The sequence below is a fragment of the Notechis scutatus genome, chromosome 2 (assembly GCF_049901735.1).
Source record: "Notechis scutatus isolate UNSWTSFEM ecotype Mainland chromosome 2, rNotScu1.2, whole genome shotgun sequence".
Taxonomy (NCBI): domain Eukaryota; kingdom Metazoa; phylum Chordata; class Lepidosauria; order Squamata; family Elapidae; genus Notechis; species Notechis scutatus.
Window position 1 is genome coordinate 146993699 of NC_142010.1, and position 17358 is coordinate 147011056.

At 38.5% G+C, this 17358-nt stretch overlaps 1 protein-coding gene across 6 annotated transcripts in view; it reads left to right on the forward strand.

The window, feature by feature from the left end:
- Nucleotides 1–17358, forward strand: part of COL5A3 (collagen type V alpha 3 chain) — a 137438-nt gene that overhangs the window by 62762 nt on the left and 57318 nt on the right. For all 6 annotated transcript variants that reach the window (XM_087956548.1, XM_087956550.1, XM_087956553.1 and 3 more), the window contains 10 exons: nt 31–84; nt 166–219; nt 6672–6716; nt 6911–6964; nt 8046–8090; nt 11731–11784; nt 13900–13944; nt 14365–14418; nt 16289–16333; nt 16580–16633. In XM_087956548.1, the coding sequence (XP_087812674.1) occupies nt 31–84; nt 166–219; nt 6672–6716; nt 6911–6964; nt 8046–8090; nt 11731–11784; nt 13900–13944; nt 14365–14418; nt 16289–16333; nt 16580–16633 (504 nt within the window). The remainder of the gene's footprint in view (nt 1–30; nt 85–165; nt 220–6671; nt 6717–6910; nt 6965–8045; nt 8091–11730; nt 11785–13899; nt 13945–14364; nt 14419–16288; nt 16334–16579; nt 16634–17358) is intronic.

Consider the following 17358-nt stretch of genomic DNA (forward strand, 5'->3'; position numbering starts at 1 on the left):
TTATCTGCTTTTTCTCCCCCTTTCTTATAGGGTGACAGGGGCTTTGATGGTCTCCCAGGACTCCCTGGAGAAAAGGGAAACAGAGTAAGATTACCCTAATATCTATACTACTGTCCTCTATTTAAGTTACCACCAACATTCACTCTTCACTTTATTGCTTTGCAGGGAGATATAGGGAAGCCAGGCCTACCTGGACCTCCTGGAAATGACGGTTCTAAGGTACACATTAATTCTGATAGAATATTTGTAGTGCAGGGTTGGACTGTGGATCCTTAGTACTATCTGAGCTTTATTGTTTTCTTGCAGATGTTTCATGAACAAACTAGGTAACATTATTAGTTGTAGTAAAGGAGTAGAGTTTACTTTCATTTTATATACTAGTTGCTCGCCCTGGCAGTGTTGGTGGGAATGGATTTAGTAGTTCCTTGATTGGGCTGTTGTTTACTGTTAGCTTGGCTGCATTAGTAGTTTCTTGATTGGGGTATTGTTTGCTTCTTGATTCTTAGACCAGCGTTAATCTTGGTGTTAATTTCTGTTCATCTGACTGCTGGTGAAGAGGTATTTATTTATTTATTTTATTTATTTATTTTGTCAAGTGATTATAAGATAATAGGTGTAAGTATAAACATAGTTATGAGTACATGAAATGGATACATATAAGAAAAATAAAAAGAAACAATAGGACAGGGACAGGAGGCACATTGGTGCACTTATGCACGTCCCCTACAGACCTCTTAGGAAAGGGGTGAGGTCAATAGTAGACAGTCTAAGGTTAAACTTTTTGGGGTTTGGGGAAGAAACCTCAGAGTCAGGTAGAGTATTCCAGACATTGACCACTTTGTTGCTAAAGTCGTATTTTCTGCAATCAAGTTTGGTGTGGTTTACCTTGAGTTTGTATCTATTGTGTGCTCTTGTATTGTTATGGTTGAAACTGAAGTATTCGTTGACAGATAGGACATTTCAATGTATAATTTATATACTATACTTAGATCGGACCGAAAGCAGCATAGTTCTAGGTTTTCTAGGTCTAGAATTTCAAGTCTGGTGGCATGTATTCTGCAATGAGTAGAGGAGTGGAGAACTCTTGTAAAATATTTCTGGACTTTCTCAACTGTGTTAATATCAGATACATAATGCGGGTTCCAGACTGATGAGCTGTATTCAAGTATTGGTCCAGCAAATGTTTTGTATGCTCTAGTTAGTAGTGTGATATTACCCGAGAAAAAGCTACGTAGGATTAGGTTAACAACTCTTAATGCCTTTTTGGCTATGTAGTTACAGTGGACTCTAGCACTTAGATCATTAGAGATGAGTACTCCAAGGTTCTTTACAGAGTTTGGATCATCAACAAGGACTTGACTATTCAGATTATATTTTATTTTCTGATTTTTTTGTCAAATGTAAGACAGAGCATTTTTTGTTGAGATTGAGTGCTAGAGCCCACTGTAACTACATAGCCAAAAAGGCGTTAAGAGTTGTTAACCTAATCTTATGTAGCTTTTTCTCTGGTAATATTACACTAATAACTAGAGCATACAAAACATTTTCTAGACCAATACTCGAATACAGCTCATCAGTCTGAAACTCACATTAGGTATCTGATATCAATACAGTTGAGAAAGTCCAGAAATATTTCACAAGAAGAGTTCTCCACTCCTCTACTCATTGCAGAATACCTTATGCCACCAGACTTGAAATTCTAGACCTAGAAAACCTAGAACTACACTGCCTTCGGTCCGATCTAAGTATAGTATATAAAATTATACATTGAAATGTCCTATCTGTCAACGAATACTTCAGCTTCAACCATAACAACACAAGAGCAAACAATAGATGCAAACTCAAGGTTAATTGCACCAAACTTGATTGCAGGAAATACGACTTCAGCAACAGAGTGGTCAATTATCTGAAATACTCTACCTGACTGTGGTTTTTTTTCCCCAAACCCCAAAAACTTTAACCTTAGACTGTCTACTATTCACCTCAACCCTTTCCTAAGAGGTCTGTAGGGGACATGCATAAGCGCACCAGTGTGCCTACCGTCCCTGTCCTATTGTTTCTTTCATATATTTTTTATTTTTCTTATATGTATCCATGTATTCATAACTATATTTTTACTTATACCTATTATCTTGTAAGCAATTGACAAATAAAAATAAAATAAAAAAATTTGAAGTTGCCATTTGTTTGACCATTCTGATACATAGTCGAGGTCTTTTTGAAGGGTAGCAGTATTGTCTGTGGAGTTGAATAGCTTTACATCATCAGTGAAGACAACACAGTTGCTCTTAATTTGATCACAGAGGTCATTTATGTAGAGTATGAAGAGAGTTGGTCCTAGAACACTGCCTTGGGGGACACCACTGTTGACAGGTACAGAATTTGATAAGGACGCTCCCAATTTTGACCATTTGTTGTCTGTTTGACAGGAATGCTTCTATCCAGTTATGCAGGTGTCCAGAGATACCATAAGATTTTAGTTTCAGGAGTAGTTTGTCATGTACCACTGAATCAAAGGCTTTACAGAAGTCTATGTAGATTGCGTCTGTTGCTTTTCCCTGATCAAATTGTGTAGTCCATATGTTTTTGCAGTGTAAGAGTTGCAGATTACAGGATAGTTTTTTTCTGAAACCAAATTGTTTATTAGAGAGTAGGTTGTTTGTCTCTAAGTGGAGGATAATGGATTGGTTAATAAGTGATTCCATGACTTTACAGGTGACGCAGCATAAAGAGATTGGTCTGTATTTTTCAACTAGGCTCGGGTCTCCCTTTTTGAAGATGGGGATGACCATGAATTGTCACCATAGGTTTGGCAAGGAGCTGGTCCTGAAAGATTTTTCAAAGATTATGCTTAGAGGTTTGGCTATGGCAGTGGATAGCTTTTTTAAGAAGTAGGCACATATTCCATCCGGGCCAATAGATAGAGATAGTTTTAGATTGTGTAGTGCTTTTTCAACATTGTCTTCTGTAAAATCAATATGTATTAGATCATTGTAGTTGTCTGTGGTTCGACTAGGAAATATTGGGCACGATCCATTTCTGTTTACAAATACTGAGCCAAAGAATGTGTCAAAGATGTTGGCTTTAATGGTGTCATCATTGCAGTCTTTACCATTAGGTCCTTTCAGGGGTGGGATGGACCTTGAGTCTTTTAGTTTGTTGTTTACAAACTTGTAGAAAGCGCGAGTGGAATTGGTGCACAGAAGGTTTTCCTCTTGTTTAATGTGATAATTGGTGCATTCAGTCTTTATCTGATGGCATAAATTTTTGTATCAGCTTTTGAAGTTGGCAACGTGACCAGATTTGTTTTTCCACCAAAGTGATCTTTTTTTGGATTGAAGTTTCCTTATTGTTATGGGTAATCTGTTTTTTCTGTTTTTGGGAGTTGTTATTGGTACATATATTTTGATGACTCTTTGGACTTCAAGTAAAAATATGTTGTAATGGTCTTCAACAGTATTGCATCCAGTGAATAGAGGTTGCCAATCAAGGGATGAGAGATTGTTGTCTATAAGATCATAGTTGCCTTTTTAATTTATAAAAATTATTATAAATTAAATTATAAGTTATAATTGGGGATCCCATCGTTATGATGATTTTTGTGTGGACGTATGTTGAGACAAAAGTCAATCATGTTGTGTTCACTGTTCTTTAATTTGTATTCTGTAAATTGAATTCAAACTATTGTAGAAGATGAGATCGAGGCAGTTGTTAAGTCTAGTATTGTTGGTTACTAGTTGTTCCAGTCCCAGATTTGTTACAGCATTGTAGAAGGTTGCATGTATCGGTTCAGTTTTACTTTCGTTTAGGGTCCAGTTAATATAAGGTAGATTGAGGTCACCAAGAAAGATAAAAGCCTGTGGGCAGGATGTTGCCTATGTTAGTAGTGAATTTAACTTGTTTACATGTTCGATGTCATAATCAGGGGCTCTGTAACGTGGTAAGTTAGGTCTTTTGGTTTCCTTTTTGGCTTTTTGATTGTCTCTTTTGAAGAGTATGTAAATGTGGATCTCTGTGTGCCTCTTGGTGGCTTATTTGTCTTGAGTACCAGGCTTCCAGGAATTCTCTAGCACTTTTAGACTTGTCTTGGTCTAGAATGCTCACAGTTTCCCAGTTAAAACTATGGTTAAGACTGTTGATGTGTTGCGAAATTAAGGAGTTTTCATCATGTCTTCTGATTGCTAATTTGGTCCCTGTGACTGCTGCAGTCCTTACAATATTATGTTGTAGATAACTTCTGTTTGCCTGGGGTTTCTGGGTCTTTTGATTTACTTAGGATATTTTGGAGGGTTTTGAATGGTTTCTGAACTACTGTATGATGATTGCATGTGGTTGCAATAGTCGGTTGGTGGTTTCTGAGATGTTTTTGATGTATGGCAGTGTTGTATTTTTCATGGCTTGTGTTAGCTGTGCTGTATTGGGTTAAGGGGTCAGTCACTTTTTGATGAAGTTTGCATGGGTATCTATTTTGTTGCAAGACATTGTATAGCTGCTCTGTTTCCTTTTTCTGATATTCAGGATTGCGTCAGTGTGATTGTCTTACTAACACTGATGATGTTAAGTAGTTTGGTAATGAGACATCAGCAATAAAACAGCCAAGCTCAGTAACCATAGATTGAAAGTGGGGGTGAACTTTTAGATAAGGGGGACATTGTCTTGTAGAATAGTGTAGAACTCCAGTGTTAATTACTATTTTATACAGAGAAGATAATAAGAACATTTTTCTATGGATGGCTAAAGCTTCATGACTATCCTTGGCCAAACTGAGGTTACCATAAAAGCAGCTTCAAACTCCAGATTTTCAACTACACTGTATCAATCAGCTTTAGTTTAAATATTTTTTTTGGAATGAGGGTTTTTATGATTATTCATCTCTTTGGGCCTACTTTGAGGACAAGCATATAACATTATTGAAATCTTGGCATGTTTTGGAGTCCAGGTATTGTTAATAAGTACTGTATATTGGTGTTTAGCATTGAAAGCTATTAGGTGCATTTGGTCATTAATAAGTAAACAGTTAAGTTCTTATTCCAACTCACTTGATAAATTGATGTTATGGAATAAACCACATTCAAAAATAAAGGGAGAAATACTTTATTGTAATGCTTGGGCCAAACAAAGAATCCACACTAAATCAGGTTGCTTCTAACATTTTTAAAGATTTTAGAGATAGGATAGCATGTTGTATATGGCTCACCGCTAACATTTGTTGGAATGTATATAATTGAAATATGTATTAATGAAGTGTCTGCAAATATGAGATTCTTAAGTGATGTACAGCTTGGAAACTAACAACTCATTTTAATAAGTAATTAAATAGTAAGTTGAAAATATTAACAATATATCTGAAGAATTCTTATGAAGAATGTTGGTCCCATCTAGATGATACCTTTATATAACTTAAAAATATTTAAAATTTCTGGTTTTAAGGAATGGATCAAGGATACATGTTTCCTATCTATTTTTGCTTTGTATTCTGAAAATGATAATATTGCTATCTATAGTTATATGGATCTTTTGTTAGTTTTTGGGAACAGTTACTGTAGCTTATTTTAATCATTATAATAAGCTTACCTTTTTAAATCTTTTTTTCTCCTGATTCTATAGTTTTTTGTACTTCTTCAATTTATAAAAAGAAACATACAGACAGACCTAAATGTTTCAGATGAATGCACTTAAGTGTATTTTAATATAGCTATATTCAATCCTCACTAAAACTGGAGAATTCCTGATAGTCCTGCCTTAGGCATGAAATCCAGCTGGGTGACTTTAGGCCAGTCACACTCTCTCTCAGCATAATGCACCTGAAAGGGTTGCTGATGTGGGGAAAATATGAAGAAAAAGCAGGGGTGGGATTCAAAAATCCCAGCAACCAGTTTGCTGCCCTGTTGCTGGGTGGGCATGGCCATGGTGGGTGTGGCCTCCCAGAACCTCTGGGAGGGCCATTTTTCACCCTCCCAAGGGTTTGGAGGCTTCCCCCAGGCCTCAGGAAGGGCGAAAAAGGCCTCCCGCAGGCTCTGGAAGCCCTCCAGAAGCCGGAAATATGCCCATTTCTGGATTTCCTGAAGGCCTGTTTTTCGACCTCCCAGAGCCTCCATGCAGACCCTTCCGCTTACCTTAATTGAAAATCGGCCGTGTGGAGACTCCTGGGAGGGGAGTGGCAGGGTGGACAGGGACAGCTGGTCAGTTGAAATACCAGTTCAGTGAACCAGATGAAATCTTAACATCTGGTTTGCCCAAACCAGTAGAATCCTACCCCTGGGAGAAAGAGTATTAGATACGCTTGCTGCCTTGAGTTATTGATAAAAAAATATTAAAGGCAGGATAAAAATTAAACAAGAACTACAACCATACAATATTTTAACTAGCAGTGGCCCTTTGGAAATGTAATGCCAACCTTTATCTTTGAGTTAGGTACAGATATTGCAGTAATCATAAACCACTCAAAATACCTTCCTAGAAATATAGAAAGAATGCTAGGCCTTCTGGATTAAAATGTAGTGATTATATTTCCCACTTACAATTGAATTTTCTCTGATGGATTTCTCAAAGCAGCCTCAGGTGTTTACTCATTTGGTATCCAGTATGAATGTATCATACCTGGAGGGGTAGGTGGGTGGAAAGATTCTAATCTAATACCTCAGTTTCTCATTTCCTCCTTGTTTTCAAAGGGCTCTGAAGGTGTTCAAGGGCCCAGAGGACAGCCTGGGGAAGCTGTGAGTATCTGTCTACCTACTAGGAATAAATACATTGGGTTTTCTGAGATCCATCACTCTAAGCCATTTTAATGGGGTAGTAACAGGTGTATGGCTCTCATGCTTTCTTCTTCAATGGAACCAAGTTTCTGGCAAGTGTGTTTCATTGAACAATGTTCCTCAAAGTCTTCTAATATAACCATCTTTTCTCCTAGGGTGTACGTGGTTTGCCAGGCTCGCGAGGTAATCCTGGTTCTTCCGGACAGACGGTATGAATTTCCTTCCATGTTCCCTTTTGTTCACGAGAAGGTTTGAGCAGGGATTGAGCAGGCAATAGGTTCAAGGAATGGGACAAATTTTAACAGGAAAAATGTTTATAAGTCTAAGTTCTCTTAAAGTTTTGGGATTTAATCTGAACATAACATTTAACTTTTGATCTCTTAGTTTTTGAATTTGCAATTAGGTTTTGAGTTCTGTTTATGATATTGCAGTATGTAATGGTGAAAGCTCTGAGTAGATATATTGTCTGGGTCCATATGTTACACTAAGATATATTTTCATTGAACCATTGTTGGTCTGATTCATATACATTGGTAAAGCAGTAATGCATGTAGATGGGTTTGCATATCATACAAAAAACCCTAAACAAATCATATGATTTAGAATTATCCATCACATTAAACTATACTTCATTTCATTTTTGTGTTAACATTCTAGTTTATTTATTGAATAAATGACAAATTCCTGAATTTGCATAGTATTCAAAGCTAATACCAAAGGACACACATTTCATTTAACTCAAGACCTGAATCTAGCTAATATAGACTAGTGTAAATTGTGAACCTACATGTCTGATCTTTTAATAATAGTATATTAAGAGTATATGGCAGACACCTCCTCATCCTTATTTTCCTCTCTTTCATATGACAACTTTTAACCATGTTGTAAAAAAATGTATCTGAATAAGTATCAGTCACAATTTGCCTATTCATTTAGTTTTCAAGCTTTACTTTTATATATAATTTCAGTACTGTCATAATATATATCATTAAGGTAAAGCATGGAAGAGAGGGGGAAATTATGAAGAAATGTTCCTAAAGCCAGAGCTAGATTTGGAAATAGACAACATTAATAACTGTGAAGGAACTAAGAGTCAGAACTCAATTTGCCAAAGTAGATGTCATGCAGTTCTATCTATCCCTTCATATTTTCCAAAATGGAGACAGAATAATTAGGGTTAAAATTTTAGTTTTCCAATTTGGACTTAGAAAATAGTTCCATTTGATATTGTTCTGTACAAAAAAAAAATCTCCCTTTGATTTTCCTGATCTTCTTGTTTATCTCTCATAGGGTATTACTGGTATTGATGGTGTTCCTGGACATAAGGGCAACATGGTAGGTAAACATAAGGAATGGGGACTTTCCTTAGTATATGGTAAAAGGGTTGTTTGTGTATAGTAGAGAGATATGAATAACAAATGAGATTTAGGGAGGTGAGGAACATTGTTAAGTTATAAGGCTAGAAATGGCTGAGTACATGTGGTAGAAGGCTGAAGGTCTCCACACCTCAATTCTTTGCAACCTATATCTTCAGACCTTGCCTCTGTTTGGGGTCAAAGTTTTGGTATTGTCTGCTGTCACTATCTATCTTCTGAGGGGTGCCTCATCTGACATCCTTTCCTTCAACCTAGTGTATAAGACAGGAGTGTCAATCTCAAGGCCTGGGGGCTGGATCCAGCCCTTGAGGTGCTTAGATTTGGCCCATGGGCTTCCCTGGAAACAGCAAGGGATTGGCCTGCAGTGCCTCTGCCAGCGAAAATGGAGCTGCGGAGGGCTGCCTGCGGCCCTCCTGAGCTCCATTTTCACTGGCAGAGGATTGCAGGAAATCATTGCAACAAAAAGCGGAGCTCAGGAGCCTGTTTTCGCTGGCAGAGCTCTCAGCTCATCACTGGCGCCCCTGACAAGAGTGACATTGAACTGGCCATGCCCTCTGCCCCCCCCCCCTCCGGAGGTGAAACACAACCCTGATGCGGCCCTCAAGGAAATCAAGTTTGACACCCCTGATATAAGAGATATGGGGTCCTCATATCCTACATTGTCTTTCTGATGTCTAAAAGATAAAAAGTACAAAAAAATAGAGGTTTTAGCCTTCCCTTTACCCATTTCATAGTAGAGTTATATATCTCATAGGATTTAAAAGAATTAAAATAAAACTTAAAGTAAAATTCCACTCTACTCCACTCCACTTCGCTCCACTCTATTTTATAGGAAATATATACTGCTTTGTTAGAAAATAGAGTATGAAAGACAACATAGTATTCCAGGCAAACAATAAGATGGTGTTGGTTTTCTACAAATATTTTTTGTCAGAAAGTTATTGATCCCAGAACACCTATGAAATAAAAATTTCAAAGAAGCAAATTTAAATAGTGGCTAAACTATGAATGAAGGCTGAATTGCACACAATTGTATAGCTTGTACAGAGAAGCAAAATCATTACATTTGGTGTAATACTACACTGAGAAAAAGAAAAGAACAATTTAATACAAAAATGAAACAAACAATTGAATGAATTTATTTCTACCGAAATGGCCAACAAATGGCCATTTCTGTAGAATTTCTTGGTCATTTCCAACCAAATCCCTTTGATGTAGTCTGCCAAGTTTGAATCTGAGGCTGGTGGGTGAAGATATTAGCAATTTCTACTCTCTGCCTTGGTTCACAGCTTTTTCATCTGGCCTACCTAAATTTTTAAAACATTTAATAAAGAGCATATCTTTTTCAAAAATATGGGGTGAGCTATTAAGCCTGTCTAGCAAGCAAGGATGATGTATTCACAATAGAAGAGAATATATGTTGCTCAGAGTTGAATTGTAGAGTCCTTGGTGCTCTCTGAGCATAGTTGTTTGCTTGCAGATGTTTTATTACCCAACTAGGCAACATCATCAGTGCATTTATAATATATAAATGTTAAACACCAAACTAGTATCCACTTTGATTTCCTGCTGTAATACTATGTGTTGATCTAATCTATAGACTACTAAATCTCTCATGCCTGTAACCTTTAACTGGGTGAGGCATGCCGTGCATCATAGGGGCAATCATTTTTGAATCAAGATGCCTCAAATGGGCCAACATGCAGGATGAATACAAAACCCGTGACTCCTGGCTTCTGTGAGAATGAAAATTGGCAAATTAGAGGCGGCAACACTGCCACATCACCACACCACATATTAAGTAAACTGATCCTGCTGTAGTCCTCCAGAGGCCAAGTAGACTGGAGTATAATCAGCCATGGTCAATCCTATAAGAAGTAAGAAGTTGCTCCTACTCCCACTACTTTTTTGTCCTTGGTCATTCTGTTTCTCTGTTTATGTAAAGAAATATGTCTGAAATGATGACATGACAGGTCATGGGTTGCCTAGTTCAATCTAAGAATCTTGTGAGAAGTTTCTTCTAGAGCAGAACCTGAGAAGATATCAATCTTCAAACCAGCCATTAAAGTTTGATCAAGTAGGGGGAAAGACTAAATTTTGATTTAAAGGTGACAAGATATAACACAGATGGAGTTCCAGTTTGGCAAGAATGTTACTGTCCTAATCCAATGTTAATTTTTTTAATAAATTGCTTTAATTGAAGAATGTAGCTCATCCTATCTTCTTTTACTGTATATATGTGCATCTTGTAGAAATATGAGGGAAGTGGCTGTTATTCATAACACAGTGGAAATGTGATGTGACAATTATGGCATATATAGGGTGGATTTTTTAAAAAAAGCATGGCACTTTAATTCAACGAAGAAAAAAGATATAATTTAAATATTCCAAGTTATAATGGAAAATTATATGTTTTAAATATTACTAGATATTAACTGGTTGCTATAACAATTAGCATAAATTAGTTTTCAATTAAATAGAATCTTCCTACAGCCATATTTTGCTCATATCATCCAATTCTTTTCCAGTACAAAACTATTCTACTTAAAATCAAGACAATCAATTTTATAATGATGGGTTTCTCTTTTGTTTTCGGTGTCCTTGAAAGGACATTTTAAGTACTGTCATTTGTTCTGAAGATGAAGTTATGTTTGTTCCTTCAGCAATTTAAATCTTTTGCTGGATTTGCCATGTGACCAGAATATTTGAAATGTTAAAACTGATCTTTTCTTCCCTTTTATTTTAATCAAAGGAGAAACAAAAGGATATGGTAAAGAAAAATTAAAAATGCAGTAGATTGTAATAAGCATACATGTTTTTGAAATATCCTAAAAACAATATGCTTCTAAACTTTAGACCTGTGATAAGCACATCTGGCTTTATGTTTTCTCATATTTATTTTTTCAGTGCAACAAAAAATACAGGGAAGAAATTATGTAACGGGTTTTAAGATTCTGCCAGTATGTCTGTCCATCTCTCCATTATTAAGACTCAGAACAAAATCAAACAGGACTAAATTTTGTGTGTGGGAGAACCAATCAAAGAAAATTTGAATTGAACAATGGATTATATGGGGGGAATCTCTAATATATCCTTATGGGAGGGGCAGTTGGCCAGCAGCTTGGCCAACCCCATTCTAAGCCTGATGGGAAGGTCTAATAATTACCGTAGAATAGAATGAAAATAAATATTAATGCTTTTTCAATTATACTCTTCCATAATGAATCATGAACGTTAGTTTCCACAACAAATATATATGTGCAGTCTATATTCGCATAGAAAATAGAGTTTGGTTTTTTGTTTATACCATCCTACTTCTAATGATTCGCAGCCAAACTTTTAATCCTAGGAAATGTACTGCAAACAAACCCTAGACCCCAATGAAGAATTAAGAAGTAAGGCACAATACCTTAGCATCACAGTACTGGTTTCCCAAAAGCTTTAGAAACTGGATCCTGTTTCATTCTTCAAGTCTCTGCCCTTTCCACCTTAGTAATTTTAGTCATTGTGTCACAGCTGTTGTTGTCACTTCCATTATGACATATGTAAGTATGTATATGCACTGAATGTTGACTGACTCCAGGGTTCTCTATCTTCAGGGTATTCCAGGTGAACCAGGCCCACCTGGGCAACAAGGAAACCCAGGATCTCACGTGTGTATTTTGTTTGTATGTACATGTGGAAGGCTGGGATGTAGAGGGTGGGATAAAAATGAGCAGGTCATTTGCTGGTGAGTCTGTTAAAAAAAACAAGGGAGGAGAGTATTACGTGCATTAGAAAGATTTTTGTTACTTTTGTGAAATGTGTGGGTTAACCTTTTTTTCAATCAGTATTATATTGTTAATATTCTCCAATCTCCATGTGGGCTATTATTAACCCCAGGAGGACAGTTCCCACTGGTGTCTAATTTGATTCTGACTGTGAAGTTTATTAGCATCTGGGTTCATAAAGTGAGGACAGGTATAATATAAAAACAGTTCGGAAAATATCAAAGTGCTAACTTCATCTGACTGTGAGAGGGATGCAGATCAGCACATTGAATATTCATGTTACTTGTTTCATCTATATAAATGCAGGGTAAAATGCACCTAGTTAATTTTAATTATGCCATCCAAATAGATCCATATTTCTGTGTTTGATCATGAAACTTAGCATGGAAACCTTTTTAAAAAACTGGAGCATTAAGAGAGAGGCTAGTGCTGTGCAGTTCTTTGAAGAGTGCTTCACTTTTTTGATCATGGAAGTGAAACACTCCCTCAGAATTGCCAAAAGAAACAATATCATTCACTTGCATCTAAGAACCAATGAGGAAGCCATGTTGTCTTCTCTTGCTGCCCTTCAAGAACCCATTTCTGCCATCTCTCCAGAACTCATCCAATGGGAGAAGACTAAAATAAGTCTTCTTCAAAAAAAAACTGAAAGGCTAAGGAGCTTTCTACTGCTGTCCTGGACTAAGTGCTTTTGAGCTACATGCCTTCAACAAATGATATAGGATTGCCTGCACCAAGGACTGAAGATGACTAGCTTGGAATGTCCTTGGTGTACAGATAGTCCTCACTTAATGATGGCATTTAATAATTAGGACCAGCAACTCCATCGTTAAGCAACATGTTTGTAAAGCATGAACATTACATGACTGCACCAACTTAACAACAGCAGTTCCATCACTAGACAAATACCCTGTGTTTATTAGACACAGTGTCACTTGTTACCTTTTGCCATTTCCTGCCAGCTTCCTCATAGATTTTGTTTGTCAGTGGTGATCATTTGACCACAGGATACTGCAACATCATAACACTGAGCCAGGTACCAAGTACCTGATGTGACCAAGGAGACACTGTGTCAGTTACAATTATAAGGAACCATTGTAAGACTCCTCATTCAGTGCCATCAGAACTTTGAACGGTCACTGAATGAGGACTCCTTGTATGCAAAAGGACTTCTGGATTGGCTAGGTTTGAGAGAATTTCAGGCAATCCTAAGGCATTTACTCTGGGTCACTTGCAAAAAAACTGGTTAGTGGTTTAGAGGAAGCAGGCAGCACTCATCAGAGGAGAGAAATAATTTGGGGGGGAGGCATTGCTTGCCTCCTCTTTTGGTAAATGATATGTAGCAGGCATCATTTAGGTCACGGGTGTCACGTTGCCGTCATGTGATGTTTCATGATGTTTTATGTTTTTCCCATTCACGGAGCTGGGGTGGGCATGGCCTGCACATAACGCATCCGGGCAGTGGGTTGCCAATTTGACACCCCTGATTTCGGTTCTTAGAATGCTTAGTGAAAATTTGCGTAGTACAAATCTTCCAGTTTTACGTCACATACCAGAAGTAGGCAATTGAGTTCACTTCGCATGGCCAGATTTTTTTTTTTAAAAAAAAAAAGACAGTCAAGAAGCCATCCAACCCCAAAAATCTTCAGGCAACCCTGGGAGGGATGGCTGAAAGTAACTTTCTCTTTTTTATCGTATAAACTGATTTGACACAACCAAATTGCTATAGCAAAATGAATTACATTGCCTCTGCAGTGAAAACTATTTCATCAGAGAAAGAAATTAATCAATGCTCTGTAAATTTCTATACCAAATATTGTGGGGAGGGGGGTGTTCCATTAAGAATTTGTCCTTGCAGGGGTATAGATATATTTGAACTGAAATGACATTTCCTGGATAGTCCCAGAGCTCTGAAAACATTAAGTATGCCTTACCCCTACAAAATAGTAATAATAATAAAAACTCATTTCTCCACTGTCTTTGGTTTTTCTCCCCTAGGGCTTGCCTGGTCCTCAGGGCCCCATTGGGCTTCCAGGAGAAAAGGTGAGTTAGAATTAAGGAGTGTCCAGCTAAGGCGTAGAATCAGAACTAGGCTGAAAATCCCAATTTTCAGGGTCGCTGTAGCGGCAGGCATCAGAGTTCTACCACTGGGATCTAATGTGCACAGAATTTTGTTTTAAGCACCAAGATCAATCTGATTTTGCAGCATTTCCACCTAATAATTCTCCAAGATTTCTTTATTTCAGCTGTATGGTAGGAGAGGATTACATTTTGTTGCTGATTTTGTTTCTGTAGTTTAGAAGAAAATGTGCAGCTGTGTTCCTGTTATGTCAGCATATACGTAGTCATGTATTTGATAGAGGAGATGTGAGAACTGATAGGACTGTGTCACTTAATCCATTGTCACAGTGAAGATTTTTTGACCCAGCTTTCTGAATATCTCCCCACACTTTCTTCTCAAAGGGTCCACCAGGAAAACCAGGAATACCAGGACTGGCTGGAATGGATGGACCTCCGGTAAATGACAACATTATTAAAATCTTCATGAACATGGTACTCAAAGATAAAACTAGGACACTTTTCTTCTTTTGCATAGCAATAATATCTGAGGAGAGGTGAATGATGTAAATATATAGAGATCTACATTTGGCATGCTACACTGCTCAAAAAAATAAAGGGAACACTTAAACAACACAATGTAACTCCAACTCAATCACACTTCTGTGAAATCAAACTGTCCACTTAGGTAGCAACACTGATTGACAATCAATTTCACATGCTGTTGTGCAAATGGAATAGACAAGAGGTGGAAAGCATAGGCAGTTAGCAAGACATCCCCAATAAAGGAGTGGTTCTGCAGGTGGTGACCACAGACCACTTCTCTGTTCCTATGCTTTCTGGATGATGGTTTGGTCACTTTTGAATGTTGGCGGTGCTTTCACTCTAGTGGTAGCATGAGACGGAGTGTACAACCCACACAAGTGGCTCAGGTAGTGCAGCTCATCCAGGATGACACATCAATGCGAGCTGTGGCAAGAAGGTGTGCTGTGTGTCTGTCAGCGTAGTGTCCAGAGCATGGAGGCGCTACCAGGAGACAGGCCAATACATCAGGAGATGTGGGGGAGGCCGTAGGAGGGCAACAATTCAGCATCAGGACCGCTACCTCCGCCTTTGTGCAAGGAGGGACAGGAGGAGCACTGCCAGAGCCCTGCAAAATGACCTCCAGCGGGCCACAGATGTGCATGTGGCTGCTCAAATGATCAGAAACAGACTCCACGAGGGTGGTATGAAGGCCCGACATCCACAGGTGGGGGTTGTGCTTACAGCCCAACACCGTGCAGGAAGTTTGGCATTTGCCAGAGAACACCAAGATTGGCAAAATTGCCACTGGCGCCCTTTGCTCTTCACAGATGAAAGCAGGTTCACACTGAGCACATGTGACAGACGTGACAGGGTCTGGAGATGCTGTGGGGAACATTCTGCTGCCTGCAACATCCTCCAGCATGACCGGTTTGGCAGTGGGTCAGTAATGGTGTGGGGTGGCATTTCTTTAGGGGGCCGCACAGCCCTCCATGTGCTTGCCAGAGGTAGCCTTCCTGCCATTAGGTACCGAGATGAGATCCTCAGATGCCTTGTGAGACCATATGCTGGTGCAGTTGGCCCTGGGTTCCTCCTAATGCAAGACAATGCTAGACCTCATGTGGCTGGAGTGTGTTAGCAGTTCCTGCAAGACAAAGGCATTGATGCTATGGACTGGCCCGCCCGTTCCCCAGACCTGAATCCAATTGAGCACATCTGGGACATCATGTCTCACTCCATCCACCAACGCCACGTTGCACCACAGACTGTCCAGGAGTTGGGGGGTGCTTTAGTCCAGGTGTGGGAGGAGATCCCTCAGGAGACCATCCGCCACCTCATCAGGAGTATGCCCAGGCGTTGTAGGGAGGTCATACAGGCACGTGGAGGCCACACACACTACTGAGCCTCATTTTGACTTGTTTGAAGGACATTACATCAAAGTTGGATCAGCCTGTAGTGTTTTTTTCCACTTTAATTTTGAGTGTAACTCCAAATCCAGACCTCCATGGGTTGCTAAATTTGATTTCCATTGATAATTTTTGTGTGATTTTTTTTGTCAGCACATTCAACTATGTAATGAACAACGTATTTAATAAGAATATTTCATTCATGCAGATCTAGGATGTCTTATTTTTGTGTTCCCTTTATTTTTTTGAGCAGTGTACATTATGCCCATTATGTTTTCTCTTCCTTTTCTATTGACCGAATACACTTTCCCAGTGCAACTATTTCCTTGTAGTGTAGTACCTTTAAGCAAGCATTCATAATGCAGTTACTTCACAAGGCTGTGTCTTCTATTGCTTTTCAGGGTCATCCTGGAAGAGAAGGGCCAGCTGGAGAGAAAGGAACTCAGGTAAAAAGAAGAAAAAAGCCTGATTCTGAAAGGCAGAAGTAAAGCTTGCTATAGAGGCATCTAAAGTGCATAATCTAGAAAAGGGTTTTCTTTTCTCCCAGTCCGCCATCTTCTTCCCAATGCAAAAAAAAAAATATAATAATCCAAACCCCAGAAAGTAGGTGGATTTAGGGTCTTTTAAGATTGCAGCAATGGTAGGGAGGGAGTCTGCCTGACAGATTTGTTTTAAATGTCTTTCTCCTTCAGGGTCCATCTGGTGCAGCAGGACCAGTTGGTTACCCAGGTCCACGAGGAGTCAAGGTAAAGAGATACAACTTTCATCATTTTGCAAGAATGAACATTTTGACTGAATTTTCCTCCCCTTCGAACCCCCCTTTTCTCTCTCTCTCTCTCTCTATTTAGAGCTCTCTTTTATTGACAGTCTATTTTTTATTATTTATATATTTATGAAAGCATTTATATATTTATGAAAGAACTGATACATAAAATAAACTAAAATGTAGTAAGATATGTTGCACCAGAGACTATGTGAAACAAAGACAAAAACAATCAAGATGGGTACAAAATCTTTTGATTCTATCCCAGGGGGAAAAACTCCAGGTATTTGTAATGTATCTGAAAGGAAGATAGGGTCAGGGCCATCTGGGCCTCAAGGAGATGGTGTTCCATGGGCATAGTGACAGAGAAATGGTGTCTCCTGGGTCCTGCTAGAAGAAATTAGTTAGGTAAGGGGACCTGGAGCTCTATGGGACCTAGAGCCCCAACACATACTCCATTCTGTTAGATATTATGACAAGACAAAGTAATTGGAGACAGACAGTTCCACAATCAGACTCTGTTTCACTGAGAATTTATAGATAACAACTAGCATCTTGAAATTGTACCTGGAAGCCTACTGGTCAGCAACATAGCTTGCAAATTCTATACAAGTAGTCTTTGACTTTTAACTACAATTGACCCCAAAATTTCTGTTGTTAAGTGAAGCATTTCTTAAGTGAATTTTACCCCATTTTATGACTTTCCTT